General features: G+C 43.6%; 1 protein-coding gene across 1 annotated transcript in view; it reads right to left on the bottom strand.

The window, feature by feature from the left end:
* Nucleotides 1-20,635, bottom strand: part of LOC117871746 (dynein heavy chain 5, axonemal-like) — a 276,629-nt gene that overhangs the window by 240,581 nt on the left and 15,413 nt on the right. Inside the window, exons 7-13 of the mRNA XM_034759511.1 lie at nucleotides 14,606-14,707; nucleotides 10,668-10,854; nucleotides 8,983-9,148; nucleotides 8,786-8,879; nucleotides 6,394-6,492; nucleotides 5,581-5,762; nucleotides 533-652 (exon numbers count right to left, since the gene is read on the bottom strand). Of these exons, the coding sequence (XP_034615402.1) occupies nucleotides 533-652; nucleotides 5,581-5,762; nucleotides 6,394-6,492; nucleotides 8,786-8,879; nucleotides 8,983-9,148; nucleotides 10,668-10,854; nucleotides 14,606-14,707 (950 nt within the window). The remainder of the gene's footprint in view (nucleotides 1-532; nucleotides 653-5,580; nucleotides 5,763-6,393; nucleotides 6,493-8,785; nucleotides 8,880-8,982; nucleotides 9,149-10,667; nucleotides 10,855-14,605; nucleotides 14,708-20,635) is intronic.

Raw genomic sequence — 20,635 nt, 5'->3', positions numbered from 1 at the left:
CTTACTCCCACTTGGAGCGAAGGACCTTCCGCTGAATTGCCGCTGCAGATCGCGATCGCGGCTTTTTTTTTGCCGCTTGGGGTGGCAAAAACCCTGGAGCCAGCCCTGTATATAAAAGTATCTCCACTTATGTCACAGTTTTCAGAATATCACAATTTGGCCTTGTAATGCTAAGATGCAGGCTGAAGGCCTTGTTCTACAGTGTTGATTCAGGCAAAACTTTCATTGGCAATATGATTAAGGACCTGATCCAAAAGCCCACTTATGAACATGCTTAACTCTAAATACATGCATTAGTTCAACTGAAATCCCTTTGGGCCTATATGGGTAACAAATCTGTGACAAACTGGCAAAACTTGTCACAGAAAAAAAAATTCTGAGTAAAATCTGCAGGATCAGGTCTGGAACATGCTACAGTTTATATTTTCACTGAATGTTAAACTCTCCAGTTCATCTGAACATATGTTGATTGTGCAGTTATAAATTATATAAATGGACAAGATTTGATTCAAGGACAGAATGAATGATTTACCTGAAATCGAACTGCCGATCACTTGGATTTTCCTTTAGCTTCTCCCTTACTCTCTGAAAATATGTTTGATATTGTTCATTGAGATAAATGCATTCTTGTACCCTCTTTAATAATTCTTGCCTAAAAAATAAATGAACAGAAGACAAACTGAAGAACGCTGCACAAATGATTACAATAGTAGAACATTTCAGCTACACAGACATTTGATCAAGTCCAGTACTTGGAAAATATTGTATTAATATTATAAAGAGTAACTTGATGAAATGTGGACACAGATGTATATAAATACATCATTCAAAATATGAAGAGGATTAAATTAAAATGTTCATTTTTAAACTGTTTGACAAGCTAGAATTTTGTTTTATTTTATTGTTTTATTTCATTTTTATTTTGTTTTACTGTTATTGGACCAAATCCTGACCCTATTACACTACCCAGCACAGGCCAGATAGGAACTGCCTATACCATGTAGCCTGTTCAGTTCCTGTACTTTAGCCATTTTTTTCCTCTACAAACTGTGTCCTTGTTTCCAGGAAGTTTGGATTCTCCTCCTCTTAGGTGGATCAACCATCAGAAAAGTCTCTTGTTTCCTTTAAATGTGAACATCTAGAAAGCCACAATTCTCAAGGCCACAGGCTGGGTTCAATTCATGTGCAGTAGTTTGACCAATCTTGACATAGCTACTATAGATTAAATAGTGGGCATGGGGAGGCTGTACTTGTCCCTTTTAGTTTAAATAATGGACTGTTATTACATATATAAGCCAATTAGTTGTAAAGATCATCATTCTGTTAGGACTTTGTCACTCTGTTTCCAGAACGTTTGTCAGAGCAAAGGAATCAGAAATTAACAAACGTAAAACCTCATGAATTCACCCTATTGACTCAGAGACGTCTGCAAACAAAGTGAATAAAACAAAAATAATGCATTAGAAATTAACTTTGTTCAAGTATGTTAAAAATTGTATTTTAATTTTATTTATGATCATTCTTTATCATTAAGGATACAATTTAGTCATGGAGGTCAGGGAAGTCAAGGATTCCATGAATTCATCCAACCTCCGTGACTTTTGCGGCTTAAACTGTGAGCAGCTGGAGCCGGGGCTGTGCGCTGCCCTCCTCTCCCCCAGAGGCTGTGGCCGGGGCTGGAACAGTACTCTCTCCCCCCTCTCCTGCCGCATGGCTTTGGCTGGGGCAGGGATTGTGTGTTCCTCCCCACCCCGTAGCTTCGGCCGGGGTGGAGGTTGCACATTCCCCCCGCCCATGGCTTGGGCCGGGGCTGTGACCCCCACCCTCCGTGACTGCGGTCAGAGCTGGAGAGCCCCCGACCCGCAGGGGTGAAAGTAACTTAACGGCCTTACCGGTACTCTGGAGTCCTTAGGAGGGGGTGGGGCCTCAACCAGAAGAGGAGTGGCCTCTATTGGTAGAGGCGGGGCCTTTAAATCCCCAGGCACTTTAAATCAGGATTTAAAGGGCCAGACCTGGGGCTGTGGTAGCAGCACCTGGGAGTTCCAGGCCCTTTAAATCACCGCCAGAGCCCTGCCGCCGCTACCCCAGGGCTCCAGCAGCAGGGCTCGGGTGACGATTTAAAGGGCTCCGGAGGGTAGTGGCAGAGGGAGCCCCGAGCCCTTTAAATTGCCACTTGAGCCGCGCTGCCGGAGCCCTGGGGTAGCAGCAGCAACCAGGGGCTCAAGCGGTGATTTAAAGGGCCCAGGGCTCCGGCTGCCACTACCACCCCAGACCCTTTAAATTGTCCCTGGAGCCCCACCGTCGCTACCCCAGGGCTCCGGCAGGCTCCAGAGATGATTTAAAGGGCCTGGGGCAGTAGTGGCTACCAGAATGCTGGACCTTTTAAATCATCCCCAGAGCCCCCAGAGCCCTGCTGCCGGAGCCCTGGGAAGGCAGCGGCGGGTCTCCAGCGGCTATTTTAAGGGCTGGGGCAGTAGCGGCTGCCGCAGCCCCGGATCCTTTAAATAGCCGCCAGAGCCCCGCCGCCGCTACCTCAGGGCTCGGGCAGCTCAGGGCTCTAGCTGCTGCTGGGAGCCCCAGGCCCTTTAAATTGCCACCAGGGGAAGTCAATCCGCCCCGGTACAGCGCACCAGCTCTTGCCGGTACGCCGTACCGGGGCGTACCGTCTTACTTTCACCTCTGTCCACCCGTGACTGCAGCCAGGGCTGGAGAGCCCCCTGCGGGTGACTGCGGCCAGGGCCACAGCTGTGTGGACCCCCCCCCCACACACATACCCCTTCGGCCAGGGTTGGAGCCAGGGCTGGTCACTGCTGCAGCTGGGGTTGGAGCCAGGGCTATATGCCCCTGTGGCTGCGGGGGCTGTGCACCCTGCCCCCCCCCCCCACCCTCACTGCTTTGGCTGTGGCCGAAGCCAGCGCTGTGTCCCCTTTCATGATGGTGAGGCTCTGGCTGTCAATCCCCCCAGTCTTCCCCCCTTCCATCTCCCCGTGTCAGGGCTCCAGCTGTCATACCCGCCACTCCCCTTTTATTTTTGTAAAAGTCACAGACAGATCACAGGCTCCCATGAATTTTTGTTTATTGCCCGTGGCCTGTCTGTGACTTTTACTAAAAATAACCATGACAAAATCTTCTCCTTATTTATAATGTATATATCAATATTCTGTCGTGTGCTGGTTATTCTATCGTGTGTTAGTTAAACGTAATTATGTTTTTCTACACACAAAGAGCAACTAGAAATTTTCAGCATGAATTACTTTTTTGTCACTCATGCCTGTAATCTAGGTGTCATCTTTGACTTGATCCTCTCTCTAGATTCTCACATTAAGGCTGTGTCTAAATCTTGCTGTTTATTCCTGCACAAGATCTCTAAAATGCAGTCTTTTCTATCCAGCCACAAAGAGAAAACTTTCCTCCAGGCTTTCGCCATCTTGTTTTCACTATTGCCACATCCTCTTCTCTGGCCATGACAAATGCAATCTCTCGCCCCATTGATAAGTACATGTAGGTGAATGAGGACAGACACAGGGATGGATTTAAGCAGGAGGCCACAACTTTATTAGCCCTGGGGAAGGATTCTATCTGTGCGGTCTGCTCCATCTCTCACATACCAGGGATTTAAGTAGGTCCAGTGCAGTAGTTATAGGGCTCCCACCATTTAACACGTAACTCTGGGTAGGCTCTCCTCTGCCTACCTGTAGGATTCAGCTCACTCTTCTGAATCCTCTCCCCCCAAAGGGTGACAGAGGGTGCCAAAGAGATCACTTGGGCTGCGAAGACATCAGGCCTCTCCTTCACCCATAAGCACAAGGTGCAAGTCTCTCTTAATTTTGGAAGATGGCCCTTTGGCCTTTTATCCACACTGGACACCCTGCACAGCTTGCAATGAACTAAACATTCATTCCCATTACTAATATTAATTTCTAACTCCTATTCCTTCTTTGTGCTTTCTCCATGCTGCCCCTCACTCATGGGAGGAGCTTCCCATAAACATCTATAAAGCCATCTCTTTGTCCTCCTTCAAATTCCTCCTTAAACTCTCCTTTGCCATGATGCTACACAAAATTTGACAACGATTAGGCAGCTGGTGCTGACACCACAGACTATCATGCTGATCCACACTGTCTCATTGTTTCCTTGTATTCCCCCATTAGTCTGTTTCCCTTTTATTATTTATTACTTGTATTGCAGCAGCACCTAAGAGTCATGGAACAGGAGCCCACTGTGCGAGGTGCTGTACAAACACAGAAAAATGGTCCCTGACCCAAACAGCTTATAATCTAAGGGTAGGTCTACCCTTACCCAGTAGTTCGGCGGCGAGCGATCGAACTTCTGGGTTCGACTTATCGCGTCTTGTCTGGACGCGATAAGTCGAACCTGGAAGTGCTCGCCGTCGACTGCGGTACTCCAGCTAGACGAGAGGAGTACCGCGGAGTCGACGGGGGAGCCTGCCTGCCGCGTGTGGACCGAGGTAAGTTCAAACTAAGGTACTTCAAACTTCAGCTACGTTATTCATGTAGCTGAAGTTGCGTACCTTAGTTCGAATTAGGGAGTTAGTGTAGACCTGGCCTAAGAGTATAAGACAAAAGACAACAACAAATAGCCATTATAAATAATAAAAAGGAAATAAGAGAGCAAGGGAGAACAGAACTAAAGTCTCCAAAAAAAAATCCAAGTGTGCTTTAACTTAACTTGCAAGCCTACTGTGGATCCAGCTTTCCTAGGTCAGAAGCTGCATTGGCTCCATTAAATCTGGCAAAGTTAACATTCGCCACACTGAATTCCTGTAGCAATACGTGCAAAGCAATCGCAGTACAAGCAAGTTCCCACTCTGCTCCTAACAGAGTACACACCCACACTGCATATGGTGCAAACTTACCCGCTTCGTAGTGTTTGCCTTTATTGTTAACTTAAGTACACACAAAGCATAAACCTGAGCTTAAGCTTTCTCAGCTTGCCTGTCCCTAGGGTTTTCTCTCCGAAGAACCTCTTTGTTCCTACTCCTAGTTTCCTCTGTCTGAGTGTGCTTTGCATCAAGAAAGTCATTTTAATGGCAATCTATATAGTATAAACCCTGATCCAGCAGAGACTTACACATGTGCTTAACATTATGCACTCTGAGTATTCCAGCTGAAGTTAATGAAAGCATTCACCTGCTCAAAATTAAAAACTTAGTTACTTGGCTGAATCAGGGCTTATACAATATTACTTTGTAATAATGGTCATATTTAACCTATGAATTTTCTATTAGTCTTAACTGAAGAAGAAGGTAAAACTAGTAAGGGCTTGTCTATACTTACCGCGCTGGTTCGGCGGCAGGCAATCGAACTTCTGGGTTCGATTTATCGCGTCTAGTCTGGACGCGATAAATCGAACTCAGAAGTGCTCCCCGTCGACTCCGGTAATCCTGCTCGCCGCGAGGAGTACGCGGAGTCGACGGGGGAGCCTGCCTGCCGGGTCTGGACGGGGGTAAGTTCGAACTAAGGTATGTCGACTTCAGCTACGTTATTCACGTAGCTGAAGTTGCGTACCTTAGTTCGATTTGGGGGTTTAGTGTAGACCAAGCCTAAGAGGTCATGTTACCTGTCCAAGTCCCAGATTTTCAAAACACCTTCACTTAGATATATCTTGCATGTATTAATCATCTGGTTAGTGATTTTGAGAAGAAGAGAAGTCATCTGTTCTGATGTATTATAGTATGGTGATGTACTGTAAATCATACGAATACTGTTCATTAAGCTGGGAATGTGCTCCACTATTGCTGCCTAAGACACAAAAGAGAAAGGAAATCTGAATTGCTCATTTTTTCCTAAAAACTAGTAAATATGAAAACCTACTGCAAACCTTAAAGAGATGGACGCAAGGAACTAAAGGGACAATCATATTAGACAGGTCTGCACAATTTACTATCAGTGGCAGTTCCTTTCAGCACCAGCAGTGGGTGGGGCTTGGGAGAATACACCTCTACCCCAATATAACGCTGTCCTCGGGAGTCAAAAAATCTTACCATGTTATAGGTGAAACCGCATTATATCGAACTTGCTTTGATCCGCTGAAGCGCGCAGCCCCACCCCCCCGGAGCGCTGCTTTACCGTGTTATATCCGAATTTGTGTTATATCAGGTAGTGTTATATTGGGGTAGAGGTGTATCACCCTGATTTGTTCCTGCCCCTGCATTAGCACCTGCAATGGCAGACGTCTGCTACATGAGAAGCAGTATTTTTCCATTTCTGGGAGTTCTTTGAAATCTATACATTCAACTCAACAATTGTACGGGCACTACACTTGAAAATGGAAATGGAGAGTCATTCTCCCACTGGGAATAATAGCTCTTTTTTCTCTTCTAAGTTTCAGACTGTCTAAATGCTTTATTTAAAAAAAAATAAAAATACTTACAGGTGAGGCTTTACCAAGTGGACCAAAGAACTTATCCAGTGTATATAAATATTTTACATTGTCTTTAGCTTCATTGGCAGCATTTGTTACATTACCATCCTGAAAGGGAAAAGGCAACTAAAATTAATAGCATTTAAGTCGGGGGAGGGCAAACTACGGCCCATGGGTCGGATCTTTCTTTCAATCCAGCCCGCGGAATTGCCAGCCCTGTGGTGCACCGTGCCACTCCCGGAAGCGGCCGGCACTATGTTCCTGCAGCTCCGGGGGGGGGGGGGGGGGAAGGGGGAGCAGAGGGCTCCGTGCACTGCCCTCACCTGCAGGCACCTCCCCCTGCTGCTCCCATTGGCTGGGAACAGGGAACCACGGCCAACGGGAGCTTGGGGGTGGTACCCACAGGCCAGGGCAGCGCACGGCAGAGCCACCTGCCCCACCCCCAGGAGCCACTGCCGGACAAGCTGGCACTTCCGGGAGCAGCAAGGGGCCAGGGCAGGCAGGGAGCCTGCCTTAGCCCCTCTGCACACTGCTGCCACCCCGGAGCTGCTCGAGGTAAGTGGCGCTGGGCCGGAGCCCGCACCCCAAACCCCTCCTGGACCCCACACCCCAATCCCCTGTCCTTAGCCCCCTAACCCCCTGCCTTGAGCCCCCTGCTGCACCACTCCTACACCCCAACCCCCTGCCCAGAGCCCCCTCCTGCATCCCAATCCCTTGCCCTGAGCCCCTTCCTGCACACCACACCCCACACTCCCTCCTGCACACCAACCCCTTGCCCCAGCCCTACATTTTTCATGGCCCTGCATACAATTTCCCCACCCAGATGTGGCCCTCGGGCCAAAAAGTTTGCCCACCCATGATTTAGGGTTATCACACAAATTTCTGTGGGCTCACTACCTTTCCAATGCATGTTACTAAAAGAAGAATGAATACAGGGGCCAATCCTGCAAACCTTTACTAATAAAAGTACTCCCAATGAAATCTATGAGACAATTTGTTGGAGTAAGAATTGGAAAGATCTGCCCCACTCTAGATTTCATAACTGCTACCTGATGATCAGCAGCTTTTGGACAGGACTATACATCCCAATTTAGGAAAAACTCCTCACTGAAGTTGACAGAGTTTTTCCTGATTAAACTGCAATTCTACTCTGAAAAGTATATGTAAAAATGGCATTCTGGGATCCGATGTTCATTGCCTTTCAGCTGTATATTTTTCAAAGCAGTGTTGGCAACTGTCATGAATTTATCACAAGACAGCTCCTGCAGTCATGAGATTTCAACAGAATTTCAGCTGACATATATTAAAGTAAATTTCTAGTCCTCATGGTTTAAAAAAAAAATCTTGAAAACATAATCCCTAAAAGCTCAAAAACTAGGAGGCAAATAAACAGAGCACAATGTTATCACTTTGTAAAATCTCATGATTTTTTAGCCAATATCATGGTTTTGGGGGCCTGACTCATAATGTTTGAATGTTCAGGGCTGGCAATATTGAATGTGCTCAATGTACATAGAGACAGTTTATTTTTCTAACTGCCAGCCCTGCAAAACCAGCTCAGGCTCTAAAATACACTGGGTTTTTCTCTTCTTATGCACTATCACTTTAATAAAGCAATCCCTCAGTGACACCTGTGTATCCGTTTTGTCTACAACAGCTTATACAGGTCTGACTGATTTGAACTTGATAAATAATTCTGTTGATTCTCCACAGGAAGAAATGGAATCCAGCTCACTATCTCTTACATATGTTGGCTCTGCAGGGATAACAGATCAAAAACTATTTTTACCACAAAAGTCAGTAGAAATTACTCTGAGTACACACAGCAAGATTAGTTGAGTAAGAAGGTACCATTTTTCCACAGACTATTCTCAAAGTAGATCCACACTTTAAGGAGTAGAAGATCTTGATGGTAGACCTGCTGTTTCTGACCATCATCTCCTCTACTGGTGCATTCAGTGGCTTTTGAATCTCAGGTCACTTGCACATGGCTTGTGAGTCTGTTTTTCTGGATTGTCTGCACTTTGCATTGTTAAGTTTGGATCAGGTGTCCATATGTCTGATGTAGTAAGTGCCCTAGGTAAAACTAGTTTGAGCCTGTAGCCAATACCTTCTCTATCCCCTTCCTGGCAATCCCACAGTCCTGTGTAGATATCTGTCTAACTGGCAATGTATGAGATAGAGTTGCCCTTCCCCACCCCCCCCAATATGTGTGCTTGACTCCAAATCCAGAGAATTGGTATTACATTTTTATATCAAAGAGAGAATAAAGCTCAATACATAAAAACCATCATCCCCAAACTATTATTAGCAATGTGGGTTCATTTCCAAATGTTGCATAAGTGCAGCAGCATGTTTTTAATTGACTTAAAATTACTTCTATTAAAAGCACAGTCATTACCAGTTCTTTCCACTGCTTTAATAGTCTTGATTTTGCTGCCTGAAGAATACTTAGAACTTTATTTACTCTTGGACTCTTGATCTCATCTAAAAGGCTTTGAAAAAAGAATAAATTAAAAAACAAAAATTCAAGTGACAGCTCATGTTTATAAACAAAATGCCCTTTAGCCTGCAGGAGAAATAATGCAATGCTTTAACCTGTTAAATGATGCCATCCTCGATTTCCAGTGTTCCAGTTCAGCAGCTGGGCCAATGTCATCAGCTTCTTTTCTCATTTGTTCACTTTCCACCAATATTTGTCCAATCTGTTTGATCCAAATTATTAGCACTCCCTCAAGTTTCTCAATGACCTCAATGTTACTGCCTTTAAAACCACAAGACAAAAATTGCATTCTACTAATAAGTGCCAAGAAACATACACAGATTTAAACATTCTGTAGAAAAATTATCACTGCCTGGCTCCAGATTGGATGAAGAGCCGACTTCGGAAGGCTTCTTTAGTCCAAAGTAGCCCACCATTCATCCCACTCCTGGGGCAGAGGACTAGAGAATCCATGCAGCAGATCCTCTATCTTGCCACTGTCTTTCCCTCCCTTGCCACCCTCCTATTTACCCTCTATACACTGCCATGCAGGGAGCTCCTACAGTGTATGTTCCCTGCAATCCTAATTTGTTAGGAATAAATCCTGAAGTCCTTGTGCGGGGTTTGCTCAGTCCATACCCAGGCAAATTCCCCAAATTCCCAACAAAGTCAAATGAAATAAAACTGAGCAAGGACCTCAGGCTTTAGCCCCATTAGCACATGCATAACTTCAAAATCAGATGTATATTTAAAAGGCAATGGAATACTGCTGTATTTTTCATGTGGGATTTTCATATCCAACAAAAATGTCAAGCCTATCTAACTAACAATTTAAATTAATGTACTAGTAATTAATCATATTCAGTTAATAACTCTACTTGTGGCTAAACAAGGGTTCTCTCTTTCCCGCCATCTCCTTCCATTCATCCTCCAGTGAAGTCAGAGGGCCACATTATCCCAAAGGTGGAAGACAATCCACATAGGGACCAGAAAACTCTGCATGTTTCAAATCAAAAGGTCTTTCAGATTGTTCCATCTGCGGAGACAGTGTAGAGTTTGCCCTCTGCATTATGACCAGGGCTCCTGGCCCTTCAAACGTGCAGCTTACCGGAGATCCAGAGGGAAATCTTTCAGACCTTGTGCCATCCACTGGAGAGCAGGGCACTTGCTCAGTGACTCAGCATCCCTTAGCAGCCCTGCTGCTATAGGATTTTTTTTTACTGGCAGCTGCCCCAAAACATTCCCATTAAGGGGGTTTTAGTATGTAGCAAGGGATATGATAATACCGATCGGCTCAGCATTATTTTACACTGAAATGTAATGTGGTGACAAGGAAGGGGGGCAGGGAGGAGAGGCCACTGTTGTAGAGAGGGGCCATACCCCAAGTCAAGCCCTCTGATCCGGCTATGCCCCCTTCCAATCCATGGATCTTAGAGCCATAGTGTACCTAGTGTACCTGAGGACCAACAAAAGTAACGAGTATTCCATATGTAGCAGCTGATCCTCCTTTCTATTCCATCCTCTCCTTATTGAGCTTCCCTCACCCTGCAGAACAGGATGGACACAGTGCTGATTTTATCACATCTCAGTAATTTTCAAGATCATAAACTTGGAATTATACTTCACTTCTAAGACCAAGCAGAAGAAGAAATATAGCTCTAAGGAAGAGGACGAATAAATCTTTTAAGGGAAATCGTTGCTAACAGCATAGAGAACATGGAACATCTCTCTTCCTATAAATACTCTCATTTCCATGTTTTGTTTTGGATCATGTAATATTTCTCCTTTAGGAATTACTGACCTGCTGTTATGTAGTCAGAAGGGTTATGCAAGTTGTTGAGGTAACTCTCAATATCCACCTTCTGCAGCTGAATTTTATCTTCTAAATTCTGTCTTGCTGATGACAAGGTACCCACAAATTTATCCACAGAATACAGAAAGTCTTGTATCTGGCTGTTCTTCAAGCCTTCTTTCACAGCTCCCCAGTGCTGATTATTTGAAAATGATTAATGCAAGAAAAAATATAAAACAAAGGTATTGTGTTTATTAGAAAAGTATTGCTTATTCACAGAACCATACAATTTAGAGATAAGTCTATCCTATCAGATCATCTCCTGGCAAGTACAGGACCCCTTACAACATATTATTCAGTGCTTTGGCATGCCCGACTTTAAATGGGCATATTAATTTTGTGTTTGTCCGTGTGATGGGGTGTACAAGCCCTGCAGTGGGGAGGTTAGGGTTAAGGGACAGCTCTGGACCCAGAAAGCCGCATCCAGCCGCCTCTGCTGGGCATACTTCCAGTGAAGGCTGAGCTCAAAAGAGAGCAGCTCAGATCAGTCTAGTCAGACCATAATGGAAAGCAGTTGTGTAGTGCAGCTCCTACCGCCCCATGTGGCCAGGACCAGGCCCCACTGCTGAACTGCTGCAGACCCTTCAACCATGGAGGCTGACAATGACAAGCTGTGACTGAGAGAGGAAGACTTTCCAGGGTGCAACCACAGAGGACTGCAGAGGGGACTCTGAAACGAACCAGTGGCACCAACAGAGGAGCCGAAGCCAAGATAAGAAGTGGCCCAGGCTGCAGACATAGGAGCGTCCAACCCCTATGCCAAATATTTTGAACTACAATTTACTGGGCCCTGTGCTGGAACCCAGTGGAGCAAGAAGGACCCAGGTTCCCCCCCAGCCCCAGTTACAGACTTGCCACTGGGCAACACAGTCCAGAGTATTGCCATTACATGGTTCTGCCAGGCTTGGACACCAATCCCTGACAGTTGGGTAAAAATTAGGGCTGTCAAGCAATAAAAAAAAATTAATCACAATTAATCGCACTGTTAATATAATAGAATACTATTTATTTAAATATTTTTGGATGTTTTCTACATTTTCAAATGTATTGATTTCAATTACAACACAGAATACAAAGTGTACAGTGCTCACTTTATATTTATTTTTATTACAAATATTAGCACTGTAAAAAAACAAAAAAATAGTATTTTTCAATTCACTTAATACGAGTACTGTAGTGCAATTTCTTTATCATGAAAGTTGATCTTACAAATGTAGAATTATGTGCAAAAAATAACTGCATTCAAAAATAGAACAATGTAAAACTTTAGAGACTACAAGTCCACTCAGACCTACTTCTTTTTCACCTAATTGCTAAGACAAACAAGTGTGTTTACATTTGCAGGAGAGAATGCTGCCCACTTCTTGTTTACGTCACCTAAAAGTGAGAACAGGCGTTCGACTAGCACTGTTGTAGCCAGCATCGCAAGATAATTACATGCCAGATGCACTGAAGATTCATATGTCCCTTCATACTTTATTCACCATTCCAGAGGACATGCTTACATGCTGATGATGGGTTCTGCTCCCTAATGATCCAAAGCAGTGTGGACCGACACATATTTATTTTCATCATTTGAGTCAGATGCCACCAGCAGAAGGTTGATTTTCTTTTTTGGTAGTTTGGGTTCTGTAGTTTCAGCATCAGAGTTTTGCTCTTTTAAGACTTCTGAAAGCATGTGCCACACCTCGTCCCTCTCAGATTTTGGAAGGCACTTCAGATTCTTAAATCTTGGGTTGAGTGCAGTAGCTATCTTTAGAAATCTCACATTGGTACCTTCTTTGCATTTTGTCAAAGCTGCAGTGAAAGTGTTCTTAAAACGAACAACATGCTGGGTCATCATCCAAGACTGCTATATCATGAAATATATGGCAGAATGTGGGTAAAACGGTGCCAGAGACATACAATTCTCCCCCAAGGAGTTCAGTCACAATTTTAATTAACACATTTTTTTTAATAAGCATCATCAGCATGGAAACATGTTCTCTGGAATGGTAGCAGAAGCATGAATGGGCATACAGATGTTTAGCAAATCTGTCATGTAAATACCTTGCAATGTTGGCTACAAAAGTGCCATGCGAATGTCTGTTCTCACTTTCAGGTGACATTGTAAATACGAAGAGGGCAGCATTATCTCCCATAAATGTAAACACACTTGTTTGTCTTAGCGACTGGCTGAACAAGAAGTAGGACTGTGTGGACTTGTAGGCTCTAAAGATTTACATTGTTTTGGTTTTGAGTGCATTTATGTAACAACAACAAAATCTACATTTGTTAGTTGCACTTTCACGATAAAGAGATTGCACTACAGTACTTGCATGGGGTGAACTGAAAAATACTGTCTTATTTTTACAGTGCAAATGTTTGTAATCAAAAATAATATAAAGTGAGCACTGTACACTTTGTATTCTGTGTTGTAACTGAAATAAATTTATTTGAAAATGCAGAAAAAATCCAGAAATATTTAATAAAATTTCAATTGGTAGTCTATTGTTTAACAGTGCGATTAAAACTGCAATTAATCGCAATTAATTTTAATTAACTGTGATTAATTGACAGCTCTAGTAAAAATCTTATTTTTTACATAATGACAGCTGACATTCTCATGTAATCTCTTGATTCCAACAGCTGAGGTTATAAGAAAAACACCAAATATTGTGAAAGTCACAATAAAATTATGAGAGTTGGCAACACTGCATTTAGCAGCTCTGTGTATTTATAATGGTAGTCAAAATGGAGTTGTCTTGTATCAGAGTCAACCGTCTAACAAAGCATTAAGGCAAGGACACAAAGTTATAAGGAAAATGACATCTATGCTTCTGACTGCAACTGCTGTTGTAAGAAACTGTGTTGGCCCACTCTCAGAGCCTTGGCAGGTGAGACAAAAGGCTGCAGAGGAGACAAATGAGCACAAAGACCTCATGGTAATGAAATGTTGCTCTGAGTTCTCTCTCTCAAGGTGACTTGTTGGGCTTTCTTTTCAGCTTGACTTCAGAACAATGGCTCCCTTTGAAGAGAGGAAGTTAGATACTAATCTTTCTCCCTACTTCAGTATGAAAGAAAATCAAAAGAGCAGCATCTGGACCATGTAACACCAAATTACTTTGGAGGGGCTGAAGCTTTGGCAATCCCACCCAGCTATGTCCCTGCTGAAGATGGACACAATACTGCATTGTGATAAGAAGGGCACATTGAGCTACAAGGACAAGGGAGGCAAGACAACAGGAGTATGCGTGGATGAGGCAAAAGGAAAGCAGCAGCAGAGTGCAGATGTGGAGAGGTGGTCAGAATGTCCACTTAATTGGCTCTAATGAAACCAGGGGGGAGAAAAACCTCAGTTTCTACTAGAGACAATGCCCAAGCTGCAAAATCTGAAGATATTCAGATGTTGGGTTTTAATTTGGTCCCATCTCCAGTTTCAACTGACCAAATCAGAACCCCTGGACAGCCCCACAAAACCAGGAAAATTCCAGTAGGCTGGGGCTTGCAGGGTGTGCTAAAGTGCTGAAGACCCTAACTGTACACATCTCTGGATTAAATCATGGGCCTAACTATGTTGCAATCAAGAGAAATTGACACTTCTTTTTACTCAAGCTTACCCTAGCATCACACTCACTGTTATTCTCTTGCTTTATCATGCTTACCTTATTATGCTATTTTTAAGTCATGGTATATTTAAATATGAACAATGAATATGAAATATGAATTTCTGACTCCCAGATAAAAATGTCAGGACCTGTGCATATCCTAATATAGACTTTTATATCATTCTCTGTTCCCTTTGACGGACACTTTTGTTTTAGTTCATCTGATTTACAACTGAGATAGAAACAGCTATTAAACATAACTCAAAATAGGTTTGTTAAGAAAAGATACTGATTATTTACCTGCTGAGATTTAAGTGCTGGTACCATGACTTGGGCCAAGAAAATTTCCAGGCCCTGAAGGATATTTCCATTAGTACAATCAAACATTCCAAAATTCACCTCCTTCGGGGAGAAAAAAATAGTTAGCAGAATGCATTTAAATGAAACTTCTGCAGTTTTGTGACCATCTGAGCGAACTTCAGGCACATTTAAGATGGATGTAAATAGACTACAACCTAAATTTTAGGAATGAGACATTTCTTACCTAATAATATTCTGTTAGCAGCTTTTCTCATCATTCATCACTAATGTGTTCATGATCTCCACTATGGAATTTGGAGGCAGTTCAATGCTGTTGCTGTACACTCCAGGATTAAGACACACCCTTCAGCTCAAGTCACCAGAAGAGTTTTTCCAAAGATAGAGACGCTCCAGCAACTAATTGTTAACATTAAGACAGTAACTTAATATAATGTATTAAATAAACTTGTGATGGGGTGTCTGCCCCACACTGGCAGAGAAGGGGTTAAAAGCAGCCTACCGAGGCTGTGCAGGGAACAGTGATACGGGAGAGTCGAGTCATGAAGAGGATGCAGCAGTACTTGGACTGAGGCAGGTTTGCAGGCGGTGACAATGATGAGCGAGGCACCACCAGGAGAGGGCACGCCGGCTAGCAGTGCTAATCCCCGAGACAGCCAGCATGAGGTGCCACAGTGGTGAGTGAAACCCATGATAAACCTTAAGAGAATTATGTCTAAATCTTTCTGTACAGAAAAGAGTATTCTTATCACTTACCACACTACTAGGATGAACTGAACTCAGAGAGAAGCTGCTGACAGAAATAAAATGATCAGGTAACAAATTTCTCATTCTGGTGCACAGCTTTTCTCCTCATTCATCACTAATAGGAAGTAGCAGGCAGCGACTCAAAGAAGTAATAGGGGAAAGATAAGCAGTATTTTAATTATTATTATACTAGAATTGCAGGCTAGAATGGACGTTCCTCCGCATATAAAACAAGATCTTTGTACACAAAGGAGTTATGTAGGAACGAACCTCGTAGCACCTTTCTAGGATGCCTCTGCAGAGAAATGGAAACTTATTTTGCAACTCTTTCTCAAATGAGGCTTGTACACTTCTTCTCCAATGCCCAAGGGATTTCTGCAAATACTTTCCCCAATGCCTAGCATGTCAACTGATGCAGGATTATAACATCTTGCATGAAGCAACTTTGAGACCCTAAAACCATGACATTTTGGATGGAATGAGATGAACAGCATACTAGCAATGCTCATTTATGTCACAGCCTATCAAATCAGCATCAAGGGTTAGAACAAAATTATGGGAGAACTATTTTGCAGAAATTGTGCAAAGAACTTACCATGGGCAGAATGCTTTAACAACCACCTTTTGCTCATGACAACAACAACATGGTTCTTGTATAGATACAGGAATTAATTCCAAAATCTGCTTTTGGACGTAATGGGGACTAGAAAGGCTAGTCATAGGCTTGTCTAATCTGTCATTCTGATTAATCATGGCATTTTATGATACTCAAATGAAGAGTCTAATGTGCCTACCTACAGATCACTGCTAGGGCTGATACCCATGTTTCTACGGTGTTTGGTTGTAGGAATCCAACCAACCATTCTGGAGAAACTCTAGTGTAGCTGAGATCACTAGAACTTTGCGACTATTATTGTATGTATAGTACGGCAGCATCTGGAGGCCAAGGCCCCTTTTGCTGAGCACAACACAAACAAAGAGGCAGTCCCTGTTCCAAAGAGCTTTCTGTTTTCCCTCACACCAGAAATGTAAATTTGACCAGATCAGTGAGTGAAATATCCCGGTCCTGTCTGGATACCAAACTGTATCTGAGGTTAATGGAGAATCCATGCTGAACTACACTTCTCTTCTGATGCCCAGGCTGCTAAGTGTAGATGTTCCTGGTCTAGATGAAGAAGTTCCTGATTCAAGAGGTTTGGCCTTTTCTGAAGGTACAGTGTGGAGTCCTTGGCTATTTAACAAGTCCAAAGCGCCTTCTAGGCCAGTAGAGGATGGGAAGAAGAACTAACTCTCCCTTTTCCTTCTTTATTGTATCCTTCATGTGAACAGTCTTGAAAGGTTGCAGATTCTTCTCTGCTCAGAAAACTATTTCCTTTGCCACAGAGAAGTCTGACCTCTGGTTACACTAAACGTTCATGACTCAGTTATAAGCCAACCTCTATTGGAAAGTAGGTGACTTCTCTTCTCTTGAGGGCATTGTAATTGCCCAATTCATGGTTGCTTGCACCTTCTACTGATGCAGCTGATACAGGCCACTGTCACAGTCAACATATTGGACTCAATGGCCAACTGCTCTGATACCATATGGACACGATGGGAGAGGTGTTGTTGTTAATACATGCCACTGATAGAGATGTCAAAGTGAACCATTTAGTACATTCTCTGAGATTTTGGAAATTTGTCTTCCAAGTATGCTCCCCACCCTGGGAAGCTTGTGTCCATAGTGAGTATGAAGGGTCTAGAGGAAAAATTTGGTTGCCTTTCAGTGTATTTGTACTTACCTACCCACAAAGGGATATTTGGATGTGATCTGAGAATGACACCTAATTTTGCATTGCAACAAGTGCATAGTTCCAAGTCTTCAGAAGGAATTTCTGCAGGCACATTTTGAAAGATCCACTCAGGAATGAAGCCAACGCAACACATGAGCAATCCTAGCCATTGGAAACAATTGTCTATGAATGACCACAGCCAGGAAATGACTGATGCAATGAAGTTTTGGTTCTTTGCTAATCTCTACCATCGTGGTAAAATTATGGCCAGATCCTTGTCTGTTTTGACTCCTGTGAGCAACTCTCAGCATTGGGATCAAAATCTCTTCTTGATTTTGAAACAGTGGTAGCTACAAAATCCTTTCCAGCAGCTGCCCAGTAATGAATGGGTCTGTTTCTCAGGACAGGCTACAGATTGGTAAATTGTCTATACATGGAGTATAAGTGTGTAAATTGTGACCTGTCCCTTGCTGTGATTACTACCACCTATTTCTCAAGGCTCTAGGTGCAGAGCATGGATAAGAAGGAAGAGTCTTGTACAGGAACTGTGAGCTCTCATACACAAATGCTCTTTGTCTTTGTCATGCTGGCAATTCTTTTGTTTTGGAGCAAAATATATCCAGATTTCTTTGGAAACTTCTGCTCCTGATTTTTCCCTCTGCCCGGGGAAAAGTCCCTTCTTGGATACCATTGATGTTGGTCGGATTGCTGTGCTGGCATTGATAACAAAGACTGAAGTCTCTGTGCACTCTCAGTTACTAATTTCTCTACTGTTTCCCCAAATGGTTCCTCACCTGTAAGTTTGGATGCAAAAGGTATCTGTTTAGGATGACTGATTGCTGTCCTGAGTGTAACATGGCTTCTTTGTACCCATCAAGTTAGAAACCATTGCACATCACAAATCACATCAAGGATTTGACCAGGACAGAACCTAAGATGTCTCACTTCAAGCTAGGATCATTATGCTAGATGATGAGCCACTTGTTTACACCAAGTGGGCTTTCCTTACTGAATATATGAAAAACCTTTGCTCTGCAAAGCTTTCACTGAAGATTTGAAATTGCTGTGCAGTGTGGCATCAGTTTTATGGTCTATGGGCACTTTTGGAAGGAAGTCCTTTTCTGAGGGTGTGACTGTGTCTTTCACCTACAGAGCTACAGCTTTATCAATGTTAGGCTTCCCAAAGTTACCACAATTCTTTGGTTTTATATGACTTTTAGTTTAACATTTGATTTTAATCAGATGGCCTCATTTGGATGTTATGATGGTTCTCAAGGAGGCATCTATGTGAAACTGTGTATTTAATAATGCTTGAAAGGGAAGATGCTTTATTAATATTAATGAGTTCCTTGCAGGACTCTGGCATCCTGTCTTGAAAGAGTACAGCCAGTTTTGTGGAGGGGGTTGGTGGTGCATCTGTGGTACTTCCCCTGGCTTTTTACAGGAGAGAGGTAGTATGCTATTCAACATGACCTCGAGACCACCAAACCAAGGAGGGGTAATGGACCAAATACTGCAATTGGGGAAGTAGCTTGCTAGATATCTCTGGGAGCCTGAAAGGCTGCCTACCTGCTCCCTCAGGCTGGCTAGTATGCAAGTAAGTACTGCAGGAAAAACCTAGTACTGCTCAGGGCTTTACTCAGTAAATCAGGATCATTTTGAACATAGGAAGGGATTTCTCATTTACCCCTCTATAATCCCATGATGGTGCACCTCTGTGGGAACAGAGTCCGCATGTGCCTCTGTTCTGGTCTGCTTGTGGAGCCAGTCTGTGGAGCAGATGAGGGGTGGTCAGCAAGATAGAGACCTTTCCCTGCCTTTCAGACTCAGCCCTTTTCCTTGGCAGAGCAAGGGTTTATGGCTGATCACAAGGCACAAATCCCATTCCACTGCTGCCTGAACCCGAGCCCTTGTCTGTGACAGAGAGAGGATCCTTGGGTTGAGAGCCAGCCAGGCACAGTTCCAATTACGCTGTAGTCTGAGGCAGAGCTGCACAAGAGGGCCAGGCTTTTCTGCAAACCCAGACATACTGCGGGGGACAAAGGGCGGTGAGCCTGATTCAGCGCACTGTGAGAGCCTGTGTGTAGGAGAAAAGCCCCAGAAAACACTCCTTCTGGAGGGAAGGAAAAGGAAAAGGGGCTTAACCCCTGATCTTCTCCTCACATGTTCATTTAAGAATACAAATTGCTGCCTTGGGAAGGACACAATTGTTTTTCCTTTTCGTGACCCAGAGTCTCTGGGGTTTGCAGCACTCATCCCCCGATTCACAGTGGGAGGAAGAGGAGCAGATTAGGAGCCCTGCTTCATTCCTGAGTGAGTCAAGGACCCACTTCAGTATGTGGGGGTGAACTTGGGTCCTTTCAGTGACATTTCCCCCCCCCCCCCCCCCCAAGCCAGGTCTGTTGCAGGACTTACCCAGGGAGCTGCCCGGATAGTGTCCTCCTTGTCCTTATATTCCCTGACCAAAAGCTCAGAGGCTGCCAATCAGGCTTTTTCATGTTGGAGTCCCGGTTCCTCAGGGCAGGATGGGGACCTGACATTCCTGACCGACTCTAAGCTCTGTGTTTTGGCAGTGTGAAGGTCAGCTGGCTGAGAACAGGCACAGCATAGTAAACCCTCTGTAGAGCTTGTAAAAGCTGCCTCACAGCGGGAATACTGCTTAGATTTAGCCCAGTGTTTGCAGGATGTCTCTGCCATGCCCGAGCAGTGGCAGAGGAGTCCAGCAGAGAGGCACTGCAGTGCTGGATCCAGGTGGCTGAGACCATCACACTGGTCTTTACCTCATCCAGGGGAGGAGGCAGAGGAAGGGAGGAAGATTATAAATCACTACTGCACAACAATGAATAACAATTAAAATAAAATAAAATAGTTGGGAGAAACTAAACCACCAACTTGCTCTACTGCCAAAGGCAGAAAATCTGGTAGCCACAGATGAAGGATGGGCATAGTCCTGGAGTCTCCAGAAGCAACACTTGACCATTCCTGAAGTCCATAAGTGGGCGGCATTAACCCATTAGTGATGAATGAGGAAAGAAGCTGTGCAACAAAATTCATCAGCTTTTATAAAAATAAATGTACCAATAGTTCGGAAGAGTATAGACTCAGACTCTCTCTTTTTTTATTTTTGTATGTTAAATTTGGAATGTTTGGATTCCCTTTATAAAGCTATTTCAGTGTTTCCTGAAAATGACAATCCCTCCAAATGTCTTGAAAGATTTTAATTTTATTTTGCTGTATAGGGTAGGGATATGCTTTGGATTATATCTTGCCTTTAGTTTTAGGGAATATCGATTTTAAAATGTTCTTAAAGGTGCATCTATTCAATTTGGTGTTTGCATAATTTGGTTGTGCAGCTGAAAAGGAACTTGCATTGACAGTGAGTAGAGGAAAGCAAGGCTTGGAGCCAATTGTTAGTAACACTTGTGTTTGTATGTTACCAAGACTTGATCCTGCAAACATTTAAAACAGATGCATAGCTTTACTCATATTAGTA

The sequence above is a fragment of the Trachemys scripta genome, chromosome 2 (assembly GCF_013100865.1).
Source record: "Trachemys scripta elegans isolate TJP31775 chromosome 2, CAS_Tse_1.0, whole genome shotgun sequence".
In the NCBI taxonomy this organism is placed as follows: Eukaryota; Metazoa; Chordata; order Testudines; family Emydidae; genus Trachemys; species Trachemys scripta.
The sequence above is the reverse complement of the archived record's forward strand: the minus strand, read 5'-3'. Positions and strand labels throughout refer to the sequence as shown.